This window comes from Saccostrea echinata, unplaced genomic scaffold (assembly GCF_033153115.1).
Source record: "Saccostrea echinata isolate AGI-Se365-2 ecotype Australia unplaced genomic scaffold, CSIRO_AGI_Sech_v1 ptg000009l, whole genome shotgun sequence".
In the NCBI taxonomy this organism is placed as follows: Eukaryota; Metazoa; Mollusca; class Bivalvia; order Ostreida; family Ostreidae; genus Saccostrea; species Saccostrea echinata.
In genome coordinates, this window is record NW_026889758.1 from 14458328 (window position 1) to 14472507 (window position 14180).

The window sequence follows — 14180 nt, forward strand, 5'->3', positions numbered from 1 at the left end:
AATTACAAGATATAGTCAAACAGGAATTATAGATTTTTATAAATTTTTATTTTATAAAATCACCTCAAACTTCATCAAATAACCTTGGGTCAAGGCCATCACACATATATTCAATTTATGCATGAGGCACAAACTTCCAATGCTTCTTCAATAGGAAATCAGGGTTTGGGCTACAGTCAGCCTTTTCATTCAGCCCTCACTCAAAAAAGTGTAAGGTAAATATGAACAACATATAGAAAAGAAAATGAAAGAAAGGACAAAAAATTTACATTACTTATAGATGAATGAAAAATGAAACTTATACTTGTGTATTGGGAGCTAGAATTGAAAAAAAACAAAAATCTTAAGTTATAAACTTGACTGCCTTTAAATTGAATGTATTGTGTAAAAATATTATACATGTGAAATATTCTACCACTCTCTACCATTGGCCCATACATGTCTGAGAGAGGAACAAATGACAACTCTGCATAGGAGATTGATATCCTACAAGTTTAAATAAGGTCCACAGTATCAGTAAACATAATAAAAAAACTATACTAACATCACACGTAATTTTTTTTCTGTAGCCAGAAGATTAATAATAGGACAATAATTTCTTCTTGGGTTGCAGTTTTGTTGAAGTGTATACAGTGAATTGTTAAATTATGGTCACTTGACATAGGTGGAGTAAAACCTCTCTTATTGATAAATCTTGGATATTTCAGAGTTCCACAGATCCATATAGGGCATTCAGGTGGGTTCGATTTCTGGTGGCCAGATAGTTGAATTGGTAGAGCAAATGACTACTGATTCAGGGGGCCCTGACTTGAATCCTGGTCTGGTCCATACACCCATTGCTTATCTCTTTTCTGTCTATGCAAAGAACTTGACAATGCAGACTTTCCCTCAATGATAGAAGTGCTTGTCTCTGCAGACTGTACTTGTGACCTACACATACACAAGGAAAAATCTTTTAAGACTTTAAGAGAACATAATGTCTTTTTGAATTGATCTATTTCACGTTTCAATGTTGTTAACAGCATATTTCTAAGTTATAATAAAATAATACATACACATGTAAAAATTAACTCACACTTTTTCAGGTAATCCTATTGACTTGTTACAATCACTGGAATCTTGGACATCCTTTGCATTCAAAGACAAGTGTCACAGAAAGTGTGTTGAACATATCCTTGTTGCACTTCATATCTGAGACAATGACAGAAAAAATTTGTAGGGGATGTTTCATTAATCATTACATGTAACTGATCTTTTCAAATTAAATACAGTGGTCTGCATCTGCCCTAGAAAAACATGAAATCAAAAGGCCCATGGCCACAAAGATCACCTTAGTCACTATGACCATGTTGTTCTTTATAAGCAGATCCCCCCCCCCCCCATCTTCCGAAGTAAAACTTGATCGTTTTGCCTGTTCTAGCTGGCTCAACCCTAGCCCCTGGAAACATGAGGATCCCAGCTTCCTTAGAAATATTACTTATCTTTTTATTGTTCTTGAGAAGAGATTTTTAAAGATTTGTTTCCATATATATTCCTTTGTAAAACTTTAATTGCTCATAATGGCCCCACCATACCCCCCATGTCATAATTTGAACAAATTTAATTGAACGTACAATACACAACCTAATGCTTCCATGTAAATACAGTTGAACTTCAGTATCGAGAACACTGATATCTCGAATACCATGGATATGTCGAAGTCCCAATTGCTTATTGTTTAAGTAATATACCCTTGATATCTTGAATCCTCAGATATCTCAAAGTTTTTTCTTGGTCTAATCGAGTTTGAGTTAATGAGATTTTACTGTATGAACAATTATACCTTAGCTTGATTGAGAAGATTCTATAAAAAATTCCTACATATTCTAATGTAAAACTTGATCACCCATTGTTGCCCCATACTACCTTAGAGAGTCAATTAAGCTATGAATGATCGTGAATCTACACTATATAATAAAGCTTGCACATAAGTTTCAACTCACCTGGCCCAGTGGTTCTTGAGAAAGATTTATATTTATCAAATATGTCATAAAAGTTTCACTAATTATCTATTATCTCCTATTGAAAGAGAGTGGGATCTTTAATTTGAATATCTTTCATTTGATCCACAAATTTAGATCAGAATTCAAAGCTCAATTGAGCCTTCAGCACAGGAAAGCTAAATATGTTTCAAAATTAAGGGAACAATCATTTCATTCTAAGAAGGGGGGATAGAGGGCTATTTTTCAAGTCAGCTTATTTCTTTCCATACCAGTGAAGGACAAACTAACTATTTTCAAGATGATAAATACAGAAGATTATATATATATTTTTCTTCACTTATAACATTTTAACCCCCCCCCCTTACACAAACACACACTCAAGGGGGGGGGGGGGGGGGAGAAGGACAACTTATTTGTTTTCAACATTTTGAGGTTCAGATTATTTATTTTCAAAATCTGCAAGTCACTCCCCCCTTTCAGAATCAAATGGTCTACTCGCTTTCCACAGGCACTTGTTTCTGTAATACTTTTTTCAACCCATAGTATGATAGTATATTAATAACACAAGTTATCCAACTCGTTATTTGTAGATCTACTAAATTGTATCAGTCATCACGATGGGTTTTAAAATATATATATATTTTTTAATTTATATTGTTTACATTTCGGGAGCAAGCCCCTGTGATACGTTTACGATGTTTCATGATCGGCTAAGTTTCTTACTCTGAACTTCTTTCCATTAAATCAGTTGATCAAGCACTTGTAGAAGGACAGCTCCCTTTTTGTGTCGTATCTTGGGGTCATTGTTACACCTGCAAGTCAGTAATTTGCTCACAAATACATAAAACACCACATGTTCTACTTTCCCGTCTCTACTTTCGTTTTGATTTAATGCATTTCCGTGAATATAAAGCTTACTTCCGGTAAAGGGAGAAGTCATTAAAAATGCTTTTTAAATAAAAATAATGTAGAGAGATATCTCTTTACAGTAAAGAGATATCTCTTTTTGCTTGAGAGATATCTCTTTTGGACACTTTTGAAAGATATCTCTTTCACTTTGAGAGATATCTCTTAGGATAAACTTAGAGAGATATCTCTTCTCCTTTGAGAGATATCTCTTTAAGTTGGAAAGATATCTCTCAAAGTAAAAGAGATATCTTTCTAGATGAAAGAGATATCTCTCTAAGTGAAAGAGATATCTCTTTAACATTAAGAGATATCTCTCTTAACGAAAGAGATATCTCTCAAAGGAAAAGAGATATCTCTTTAAGTGGAAGAGATATCTCTCTAAGTGAAAGAGATATCTCTCTAAGTGAAAGAGATATCTCTTTCTTAGAGAGATATCTCTCTCTTAGAGAGATATCTCTTTAAGTTGAGAGATATCTCTTTAAATTGAGAGATATCTCTGTTTTTTAAGAGATATCTCTCTAAAATAAGAGATATCTCTGTAATTTTGAGTGAAAATTTATTTTACGAATAAATAGTAAAAGGGCTTGCCATAATTCTGACTTTCATAATACATTGTATAAATGTGAAACAGATTGTCAAAATCAGGTTTCCTTATTTTTTGTAGGTTTTTTGTGAATTTCGACCCTAGGGCAGGGGTGCCCCTAAAAAAATCCTATCTTAAATTTTTCCTTACATCCCAACCTATCGAAATATCACAAATTTATTTAGGGGCAGGCCTGCCCTGAAGGACTTCTAGGACAAAATTCATGCAAAAATCGACGCTTTAACGGACAAAATGCTGTTTTGGCCAACTTTGGAGGTTTATTCTAAAGTTTTAAATAATAAATTTTAGGTGCAAAATACAAATTTGAAAAATTTAGACATATGTACGGTAGAAAACAACTAATAAACAAGGATTTTTAAATGTCATTTTTTCGGGAATTTATTCTCTCCTATAGGTCAATTCTTTTGATATTGTGAATACATCCTTTCATGGTCCTTGCCCACCTGGAGCCTTAGGGGTAGGGCTAAAACCATCGAAATTAGTGCTATCTTTGAAAATATTCTTTTTTACTCCTGGACATCAAGCAGTCAAATTGTTGGCATGATTGAAATGAGCATTGAGCCCTCTATGAAAATCTGAAATTCATGACCCCAGGATCAGGGGTTCTGGAGTTAGGATCATATGGTGAAAGTGCATAAATTCAGGAAAATTCTTTTTCTCTCATCCTTTATATTCAGCAGATGAACTAGGTGCATGGTTATGATGAGTATGAGTACTACTTCCAAAATTGTGAAATTTGTGGCCCCAGTTTGAAGGGTTCTGCGGGAGGGGGGCTTTTGATTATATAGTGAAAGTGTATTCTTTCTTTGAAAATTTTCTCTGCTTCTGTGTTTTAAGCAAACAAACCAAGAATAGTTATGATGAGCAAGTGTCCCTCTTCCAAAACTATGACCGTTCACGGTAGCTCAGTCGGTAGAGCGCTCGCTCCGTGATCGGGAGGTCGTGAGTTCGAATCTCGGCCACGACAGACCAAAGTCGATAAAAAATAGGTAGCAACTGTTCCTTCGCCATGCGCTCGGCACTTTGGAGTGAAAGTTGCGGGTCTTTCGGATGAGACCTTAAAAACCGAGGCCCCGTGTCACGGCAGGCGTTGGCACGATAAAGATCCCTCACTGCTCAATGGCCCTGAGTGCCGAGTAAAGGTCAAAATTTGAAGCCCTTCACCGGTATATGGTGACGTCTCTATATGAGTGAAAAATTCTCGAATGGGACGTAAAACAACATACAATCAATCAATCAATCAATCCAAAACTATGAATTTCATGGCCCTTGGGTTCTGGTGTAAGGGTGGGGCTCTTTTGATTATATAGTGAAAATGCATCATTTCTCTGTAAATCTTCCCTGCTCCTGGATATTCAGCAGATAAACTAAGTGCATGGTTATGATGAGCAAATGTGTGTGTTTAAAGATTTTAGATTGTGAAATTTGATGCCCAAGGGTAAGGAACTCCTATAAATTTTCCCTGCTCCTGGATATTCAGCAGATAAACTAAGTGCATGGTTATGATGAGCAAATGTGTGTTTTTAAAGATTTTAGATTGTGAAATTTGATGCCCAAGGGTAAGGGACTCCTTGGGGGGTGGGGTGGGAAGGGGGCTGTGCTGATTACGTAGTGAAAATGCATTATTTCTTTGAAAATCTTCTCTGCTCTTGGACATCTAGGAGGCAAACAGATTATAGAGCTGTAATAAGCAAGGGTATATTTGCCTGATTTTTGAAATTCCCCTAATAAACATTTACTATTATAGTCAACTATAGTTAATATGTTGATACTTTGATTTCCTATGAAACGTTATTCTAAAATTTTTTGAATATTTAGAGCCTTAATATTTCTTAGTTACATACCAATGATGTAATTTTGGGAATATTTATGTGAATATAGTAATAATTCCTTTTAATATCAGAAAACCACATATGGGAATTTAAGAAAATAAAAAAAAACAATTTGAAATTCAAAGGTACTTTGATTCACTGAAATAAAAACTTTGATTCACTATAGAATATATATTTGATACTGCAGTAAATTATAGTTAAATAATTAAAGTATTTTTTGTTAGGGTCTGGAACACTTGGTCAAGTGATTTGGTGCTGGGCAGGGCTATATTAATTTGTATTCTACTGTGAGAGGTTATGCCTGTTTTCTATTCACCTATGATAATTAATCACTGTAAATAATGTAATTGAAAGGTCAATTTGAATGAGAGAATTATGCAAGAATTTTCATAATATTTTACAAAAAGTACTTTCTTAGTTTTTAATGGTCAGATAGACTTATAATTAATAGATATATACAAATGAGGCAAAAATATCTATGTACGTTAAATGTTCTTCAAAGACAAAGAGAGGACAGTGTGATAGCAAATGAGATTGGGTTTACTAATACAGTAAAACACTCTTATAACCAAGTGCCAGAGACAGATGATTTTGATTCGTATTAAATGTAATTCCTTATGTCAGTATCACAATACAGTTTAAAGTCACGGGGAATGAAAATCACTTCACTGTAAACGTCAATTCATTATAAGCGTGTTCGCTGTAAGCATGGTTTTACTGTATTGTGCAAGCACTATAGTTTTGTTTAGTCTGCATGGTGAAAGTGACAAATGGGGGCCAAGCACAGGCAAGTAAATAGATCTACTTTTAAGATTTGTTACTAGTACAACACTAATTCTTTTGATGATCCCTGATCATACTATTTCTCTTGCTTTTGGGCAGCATAGCTCTATCTATTAGTTTATTTTGTTTTATTTTATACTTCAATCTCTGGTTCCTTAATAGTGTTGAATTATACTCAGGTGACCATTAAGGCCCTTGGGCCTCTTTTTTAGATGCCATCATTGAACCTAATGATGGCAAGATGTCATTATTAGCTCTACTGGTCAGAGACCAGAAGAGCTTATGCGATATTAAGGTGTCCGTCATTCGTCTGTCTGTACATCTGTCTGTAAACAATTTTTCAAAACACTACAAAAGGTCAAGGTAAAAAATTTATGCTTTTTTTTTCTATGGAGGGTAATCGTGTTCAAAAATCCAGACTTGTAAGTTTGTAAATCCAAACTTGTAAGTTTGTAAATCCAAACTTGTAATCGTATCAGTTTCATAGTCTACATATGTAAGTAGGTAATTCCGATATCCTAGCATGTAGTTCCGAACATACAACCGTGTTGACTTTGAGTTTATACTATGAATGTATTTTTGATGTTGTGAACTTTGTTTTCCGGAATTTACATTTCTGCGCTCTGAATAAAACCCAAAGACAATTGACAAGTCTACAAATGTAAAGTCTACACGAATTTTGATTATGAGAAACTATGGAGGGGCATCAGTGCCACATTTTTCCCCTTTTTTATTCTAAGTTCTTCTTTTTCCAACTGAAATAAATTATTTAGATATTATTTCTTTTCTTTTTTTCTAACTTCCACTTTTATATTAATGTTTTCATTTGAATTTCTTATTTAATTTTAATTCTAACTTTTTGTTCATATATTCCAATTTTATTTTATCTTCTTAATTTTATTTTATTTGACGATGTGACATGAATCATTACCCGCTTATTCACGGCTTGCGCGGATCTAGAGGGGCTTCCGTTTTGAAGGTCTCAACCGAAAAATCATTCAATTTGACTTTCAATGCCGAAGGAATAGTCATTACCAACACATATGTTAAATGTCTTACATTTTGCTGGCCGGCATTAGGAACTTAGGACAAGCGAATTCTTTCCCTCCCATGGTCTACGAAGCTAGCGCCCAACCACTAGGCTACTGTGATCAGTGCCCCAGTTTATTAAGAACTAATGTAACTGCAATGATATCATATTAAAAAAAGACAACCACTCAGTAATTGCAGATTAATTCATATCAATGTTTATCGAAAGGAGGGGGGCTCCAAAAAATTGAGGATGAAAAAATAAATAAATAAACTGCCAAAACTCCTCCTTCATGGAAGGCGATGTGTAGGATATTTTTAACTTTTCAGTAACTTTTTTTTTTCAATGCAAGAATTTGCCAGAGTTTAATAATAATGCAAAATAAGGGTGGTGGGTGGTTGGGCGTACAGCCTGTAAATGAATTTTCATATTAAAACAGCTGCAAAAGATTATTCTCTGCACAAAAAAGTGCCCAACCTTTCACTCCCTTCTACTTCGGCCCTGAGATTTGTTACTGAAAATTTTTTTTCTCTGTCCTACTTTAAAAAAAAATGTGATGACAATATCAATTTAAAGATACCTGATATTTGTGTAGCATAAGTGGGCAATCAAAAATGGCAGTCATATTTATCATATTTGAAACATCTTGCACCAGGGCCATAAAACTTAGACGGGTTCACTTTTGATCACAGTCTCACGTTTACCAAAGGAATTAATAGTATGTATAGAATAGAGAGACTGAGATCAAAAATGAGCTCATCTAAGTTTTAGGGCTCCGAACCAGGTCCGTCAGGCCCGTAAGAAGCAAATTCAGTTGGGGGGGGGCACAGCCATACATTTGCAGTTGACAGTTGAGGGGGCACTATAGTTACCAAAAATTTCCTGACAAGCAAGTAATAAAAAGAAGAGGTCATCAGACGTTTTTATTGAGTGGGCACAGACATATACTATCTATGTTTACTATAGTAATCTATATATCCCCCCGGTTCCTAAGGCCATGACATAGGCAGCGAGTGGGGTGAGGGTGCCAGTATATACCATACCAATGAAAAAAAGGCAATTTCTGATTAATTGTGCCCCCTCAATAGTTTTTTGGTAAATACATAAGAAAATAAATAAGGCTAATTTATCGTTGTGCCCCCTCAACAGGAATGTCCCTTTTTTTTGGGGGGGGGGGGAGCTTATCAAGAAATTTTTGTTTTGTGTCCACTGCTCCACCCACACCCCCATCCAATGAAAATGCTTCCTATGGGCCTGAAAACGATAGAAAACACGCAAGAATGATATATGGTTTTTAAAATGAAAAAAAAAATGTTCCAGAGAAATGTTTCAACGTTTTGTAGATAGACTGTTCGCCAAGATCTCTGTGTACCTGTACATAAAAGGCCATAGCGCCCCTTTTCGTTTAAATTTTATTCGGATTTCTTAGTTTAACTCTGTAAGTTCTACTTTCTTAGACAAACTTTCGATTTTGCTTATAGCTGTTACCAAAAAAAGTATTAAGTTAGGTGAAGTGAAACATAATTGAAATTTTAAGATAGAATCAAAATACGAAAGGAATCAAAATTGCCATAATAAAATAAATAAAATAAAATAAAACTGGAAAATATAAACAAGAACAGGTGCGGATCCAGGATTTTTTTTCCAGGGGGAGGGTCCATCCCAGTTCAAAAAAAATCCAACCCAGAAATTTCTTGACAAGCAAAAAAAAAAAAAAGTAAACTCCTTTCCCAAGCATGAAAATCTATTTTCGCGCGCGCATGCGCACTTGTGTGTGTTGGGGGGAGGGTAGTCGTCAACTTAACACAGATCAGTGTTTTCTAGGGGGTCCAAGGTTACTTTTAGTTCGTTTAGTATAAACATTTAATAAGTCTGCAAATTTCAGGGGGAGGGGGGTCTGGACCCCCTTCTAGATCTGTGCCTTCAAGAAGTAAGAATTAAAATAAATTTTAAAAAAATGAAGAATTTAATTTGGAAAACAAAAAGATAAAAAAAAAAGAAAATAAGAACATTTAAAAAATAATTGTGGCACTGATGCCCCTCCATAGTTTCTCATTATCAAAATTCAATAAACATGTAGACTTTACATTTGCAGACTTGTCAATTGTCTTTGTGTTTTATTCAGAGCGCGGATATATAAACAAGTTTATAAAATCAAAAACACACACATTCGTAGTATAAATTCAAATTCAACACAGTTGTATATTCAGAACTGCATGCTAGGATGTCGGAATTACCTACTTACATGTACCTATGTAGACTATGACACTGATACGATTACAAGTTTGGATTTGCAAACTTAAAAGTCTGGATTTTTGAACACCATTACCCTCCATATTTTTCTGTGTGGAAAACTTAAGTTTCCAGATCATATCTCAAAAAGCATTCGAGCTTTTGCAGTTTTATATAACAACTCCCCATGGCCTAAAAAAGACTGCCAATGATTTTGAGTTTAGTAGGTCAAAAGTCAAGGTCAGAAATTCATACATTGCAAAAAATGGTTTCCAGGTTATAACTTTAGCTTTCATCAAACTTTTTCAATGAAAATTTATACTATAACTCTCAAAATCTACAAAAAAATATATTCCTATTTATTTTGAGGTCAAAAGGTCAAAGGTCAGGATCAAAAATTTATATATTCAACACTTTAGTTTCCAGATGATATCTCAAAATGTCTTTTAGCTTTTTGCAATGAAATTTTATATCATTACACCCAGTGCTGTAAAGAAGACCCCTATCGATCTTGAGGTCAAAAGGTCAAGGTCAGAAATTCATACATTTCTGAAATGGTTTCCTGATGATAGCTTTATTTTTCTTTGAGCTTTTGCAATGGATTTTTATGTCATAACCTATAATGCTTAAAGAAGACTAATTGATTTTGAGGTCAAAAGGTCAAGGTCAAAAATGCACGTCTTGCTCATAATGGTTTCCTGGTGATAATTTTAGTTCTCTTTGAGGTTTTGCAATGACATTTTATACTGTTAGTCACTATAGCTTAAAAAAAAACACCTATTGATTTTGAGGTCAAAAGGTCAAAGACCACAGTCAGAAATTCATATATTGCACACATGAACATAGTTTTTACATGATAAATTTAGTTCTTTGTTTTTTTGCAATGAAACTTAAGGTCATGAATTTCTTTAACTAAAAAAGACCATTATTGACTTTCAGGCCAAAAGCTGAAAGGTAATGGTCTACCTTTTTTTCATACCCCCTGCTTGAAAAGCGGGAGGTTTTTTAGTGATGGAGATGTTTGTGTCCTTCTGTCCATACATCAGTAACACTTTGGGGTACCAATCTCCTATCCCCAACTCCACCTATACCAGTTTATAAAATTTAATCAAACTCACAGAATCTTTATTACATAGTTCCATTGTGCACCTCCTATTTTGTGTTCTGATCGGACAGATATTTGAGGTTTCCCATAGCAAAAAATGGACTTTGCCATTACACTCATGTTGGGGGAATGTATATCATTTTGTGAGCTCAGTGCTCACAGTACTTCTAGTTTCTTTCTCCATCTGCATTTCTTTCAAATCTTCCACCCTTTCCTTTTTTCCTCAGGTGGGAGACACAAAATCCATGAATTGAATTGTTTATCTTATATTTTACCCCACTATCAATTTATTTATATATCTTAGTCAGCAAAATTTATAAATCAATTTAACAAAATTGTATATGATTAATTCTTTTAAACTTACAGCATTCAAGGAAGTTTTACTGTCTTATTGAGCTGAAAATTTTACAGGTCTGCTCTTTCTTTCTTTTTTTTATCAGTTTAAAGGAGAAGAACTTTAAGGTGATGGATAGCTTTCATCTGCTACAAATTAACTTGACAGAAATGCAACATTTTTCTAAATTTAAAGGAAGGAAAAAAATAACACTGATGACAGGCAGTGATAAATGATAGAGAGAGACAAGGGGTTTCTGTGGGTTATGCAATATCGTAGGCTTCTTAAAAGATAGCAGTCATTCTGAGGTTTGGCATAAATTACATCACTGTAAAGAACTTATTGGTACTACCCTTATTGCCAAAGAGGTTGAGGTTTAAATGATGTAACAAGATATATAATGCATTCATTACAAAGTACCCCTTGTATATAATTAAGGATTTAAAATGAATGACGTCAAGTCAATTAGAATTTACCTAATCAATCTTTTCAAATCTGAAGTGCTCTTGCATGTAAGAGATGTTTTAGCTGTGTTTGTTAGGTGTCCTCATATATAGTTTAAAAAATTGAGAAAATACCTTATAACAGATATATTTTTATGTAGTGCTAATTTTTACTAATTTTACATGTCTTATCAGTCCTTAAAATTTAAACACATAAATATTCAAAGTGGGTAATACCGTATATATATATATATATATATATATATATATATATATATATATATCAATGAGTTTTGTTTGTATCCTTTAACCACTTACACACACACACACAATGACAGGAAATCTCGGGGTATTACAGATCTAATATCAATGAGTTTTGTTTGTATCCTTTAAGGTAACCACTTACACACACACAATGACAGGAAATCTCGGGGTATTACAGATCTAATATCAATGAGTTTTGTTTGTATCCTTTAAGGTAACTACTTACACACATACATTGACAGGAAATCATGGGGTAGTACAGATCTAATATCAATGAGTTTTGTTTGTATCCTTTAAGGTAACTACTTACACACATACATTGACAGGAAATCATGGGGTAGTACAGATCTAATATCAATGAGTTTTGTTTGTATCCTTTAAGGTAACTACTTACACACATACATTGACAGGAAATCATGGGGTAGTACAGATCTAATATCAATGAGTTTTGTTTGTATCCTTTAAGGTAACTACTTACACACATACATTGACAGGAAATCATGGGGTAGTACAGATCTAATATCAATGAGTTTTGTTTGTATCCTTTAAGGTAACCACTTACACACATACATTGACAGGAAATCATGGGGTAGTACAGATCTAATATCAATGAGTTTTGTTTGTATCCTTTAAGGTAACTACTTACACACATACATTGACAGGAAATCATGGGGTAGTACAGATCTAATATCAATGAGTTTTGTTTGTATCCTTTAAGGTAATCACTTACACACACACTGACAAGAAATCTTGGGGTAGTACAGATCTAATATCAATGAGTTTTGTTTGTATCCTTTAAGGTAACCACTTACACACACACAATGACAGGAAATCTTGGGGTAGTACAGATCTAATATCAATGAGTTTTGTTTGTATCCTTTAAGGTAACCACTTACACACACACAATGACAGGAAATCATGGGGTATTACAGATCTAATATCAATGAGTTTTGTTTGTATCCATTAAGGTAACCACTTACACACATACATTGACAGGAAATCATGGGGTATTACAGATCTAATATCAATGAGTTGTGTTTGTATCCTTTAAGGTAACCACTTACACACATACATTGACAGGAAATCATGGGGTAGTACAGATCTAATATCAATGAGTTTTGTTTTTATCACTTTGCATTGACAGGATATCTTGGTGGTATTATAGCTCTTATATCTATGAGTTTGTATCCTTTAAGTTAACCACATACACATACTGATTTGATATCTCGGGCTAGTACAGTGTCTATATATTTCAATGTGTTTTGTTTGTGTTCTTTAAGGTAACCACTTACACACATTGACAGGACATCTTGGGGTAGTACGGTGTCTATATATCAATGAGTTTCGATTAGTCAGTGGAGGGGACCAGAAAAAAATCAACGTCTGGGACTACAAAGTAAGTGCAGACTAACAAAGTAACAATGGTATGTAGACTGTAATATTTTACCAAATTATCTGAGATTATTATTAAAATCAGATGTGCATAACACAGGATAGGTTCCAAAATTGGATTCCATAAATATACATTATATGTATTATAAATACTTGTGATTTTTCTCTCTGCAGAGTGGCAAATTATTGAATACAGTACATCGCAATCCAACTCGGTTACACAAGATGTTGGTCAGTGATACCAAACTAATTACAGCATCTCCAGAGACCCCAGGGACCCTTACTGTAATCAGTTACTGGTGATACTGTCATCAGCTACTGGTGATACTGTCATCAGCTACTGGTGATACTGTCATCAGCTACTGGTGATACTGACATCAGCTACAGGTGATACTGTCATCAGCTACTGGTGATACTGTCATCAGCTACAGGTGATACTGTCATCAGCTACTGGTGATACTGTCATCAGCTACTGGTGATACTGTCATCAGCTACAGATGATACTGTCATCAGCTAAAGGTGATACTGTCATCAGCTACAGATGATACTGTCATCAGCTAAAGGTGATACTGTCATCAGGTACAGTTGATAGTGGCATCAGCTACAAGTGATACTGAAATTAGCTACTGGTGACACTGTTATCAGCTACTGGTGATACTGTCATCAGCTACTGGTGATACTGTCATCAGCTACTGGTGATACTGTCATCAGTTACTGGTGATACCGTCATCAGCTACTGTGATACTGTCATCAGCTACTGGTGATACTGTCATCAGCTACAGGTGATACTGTCATCAGCTACTGGTGATACTGTCATCAGCACCTGGTGATACTGTCATCAGCTACAGGTGATAATGTCATCAGCTACTGGGGATATTGTCATCAGCTACAGATGATACTGTCATCAGCTACAGATGAAAGTGTCATCAGCTAAAGGTGATATTGTCATCAGGTACAGTTGATAGTGGCATCAGCTACAAGTGATACTGTAATTAGCTACTGGTGACACTGTTATCAGCTACTGGTGATACTGTCATCAGCTACTGGAGATACTGTCATCAGCTACTGTGATACTGTCATCAGCTACTAGTGATGCTGTCATCAGCTACAGATGATACTGTCATCAGCTACTAGTGATGCTGTCAGCAGCTACTAGTGATGCTGTCATCAGCTACAGGTGACGCTGTCATCAGGTGCAGATGATACTGTCATCAGCTAAAGGTGATACTGTCATCAGGTACAGGTGATAGTGGCATCAGCTACAGGTGAT

The 14180-nt window shown here is 34.8% G+C and overlaps 1 protein-coding gene and 1 long non-coding RNA gene across 2 annotated transcripts in view; one reads left to right on the forward strand and one right to left on the reverse strand.

Moving 5' to 3' along the window:
* Positions 1–13520, forward strand: part of LOC133181835 (F-box/WD repeat-containing protein 7-like) — a 46185-nt gene extending 32665 nt beyond the window's left edge. The window contains exons 10-11 of the mRNA XM_061316460.1: positions 12799–12914; positions 13085–13520. Of these exons, the coding sequence (XP_061172444.1) occupies positions 12799–12914; positions 13085–13213 (245 nt within the window). The 3' untranslated portion in view covers positions 13214–13520. The remainder of the gene's footprint in view (positions 1–12798; positions 12915–13084) is intronic.
* Positions 298–2806, reverse strand: LOC133183342 (uncharacterized). Its single transcript, XR_009720628.1, has 3 exons — positions 2706–2806; positions 1056–1191; positions 298–930 (listed from the first exon to the last, which is right to left on the reverse strand). It is a non-coding gene; the product is annotated as an uncharacterized LOC133183342 (long non-coding RNA).
* Positions 13521–14180: the final 660 nt, after the last annotated feature.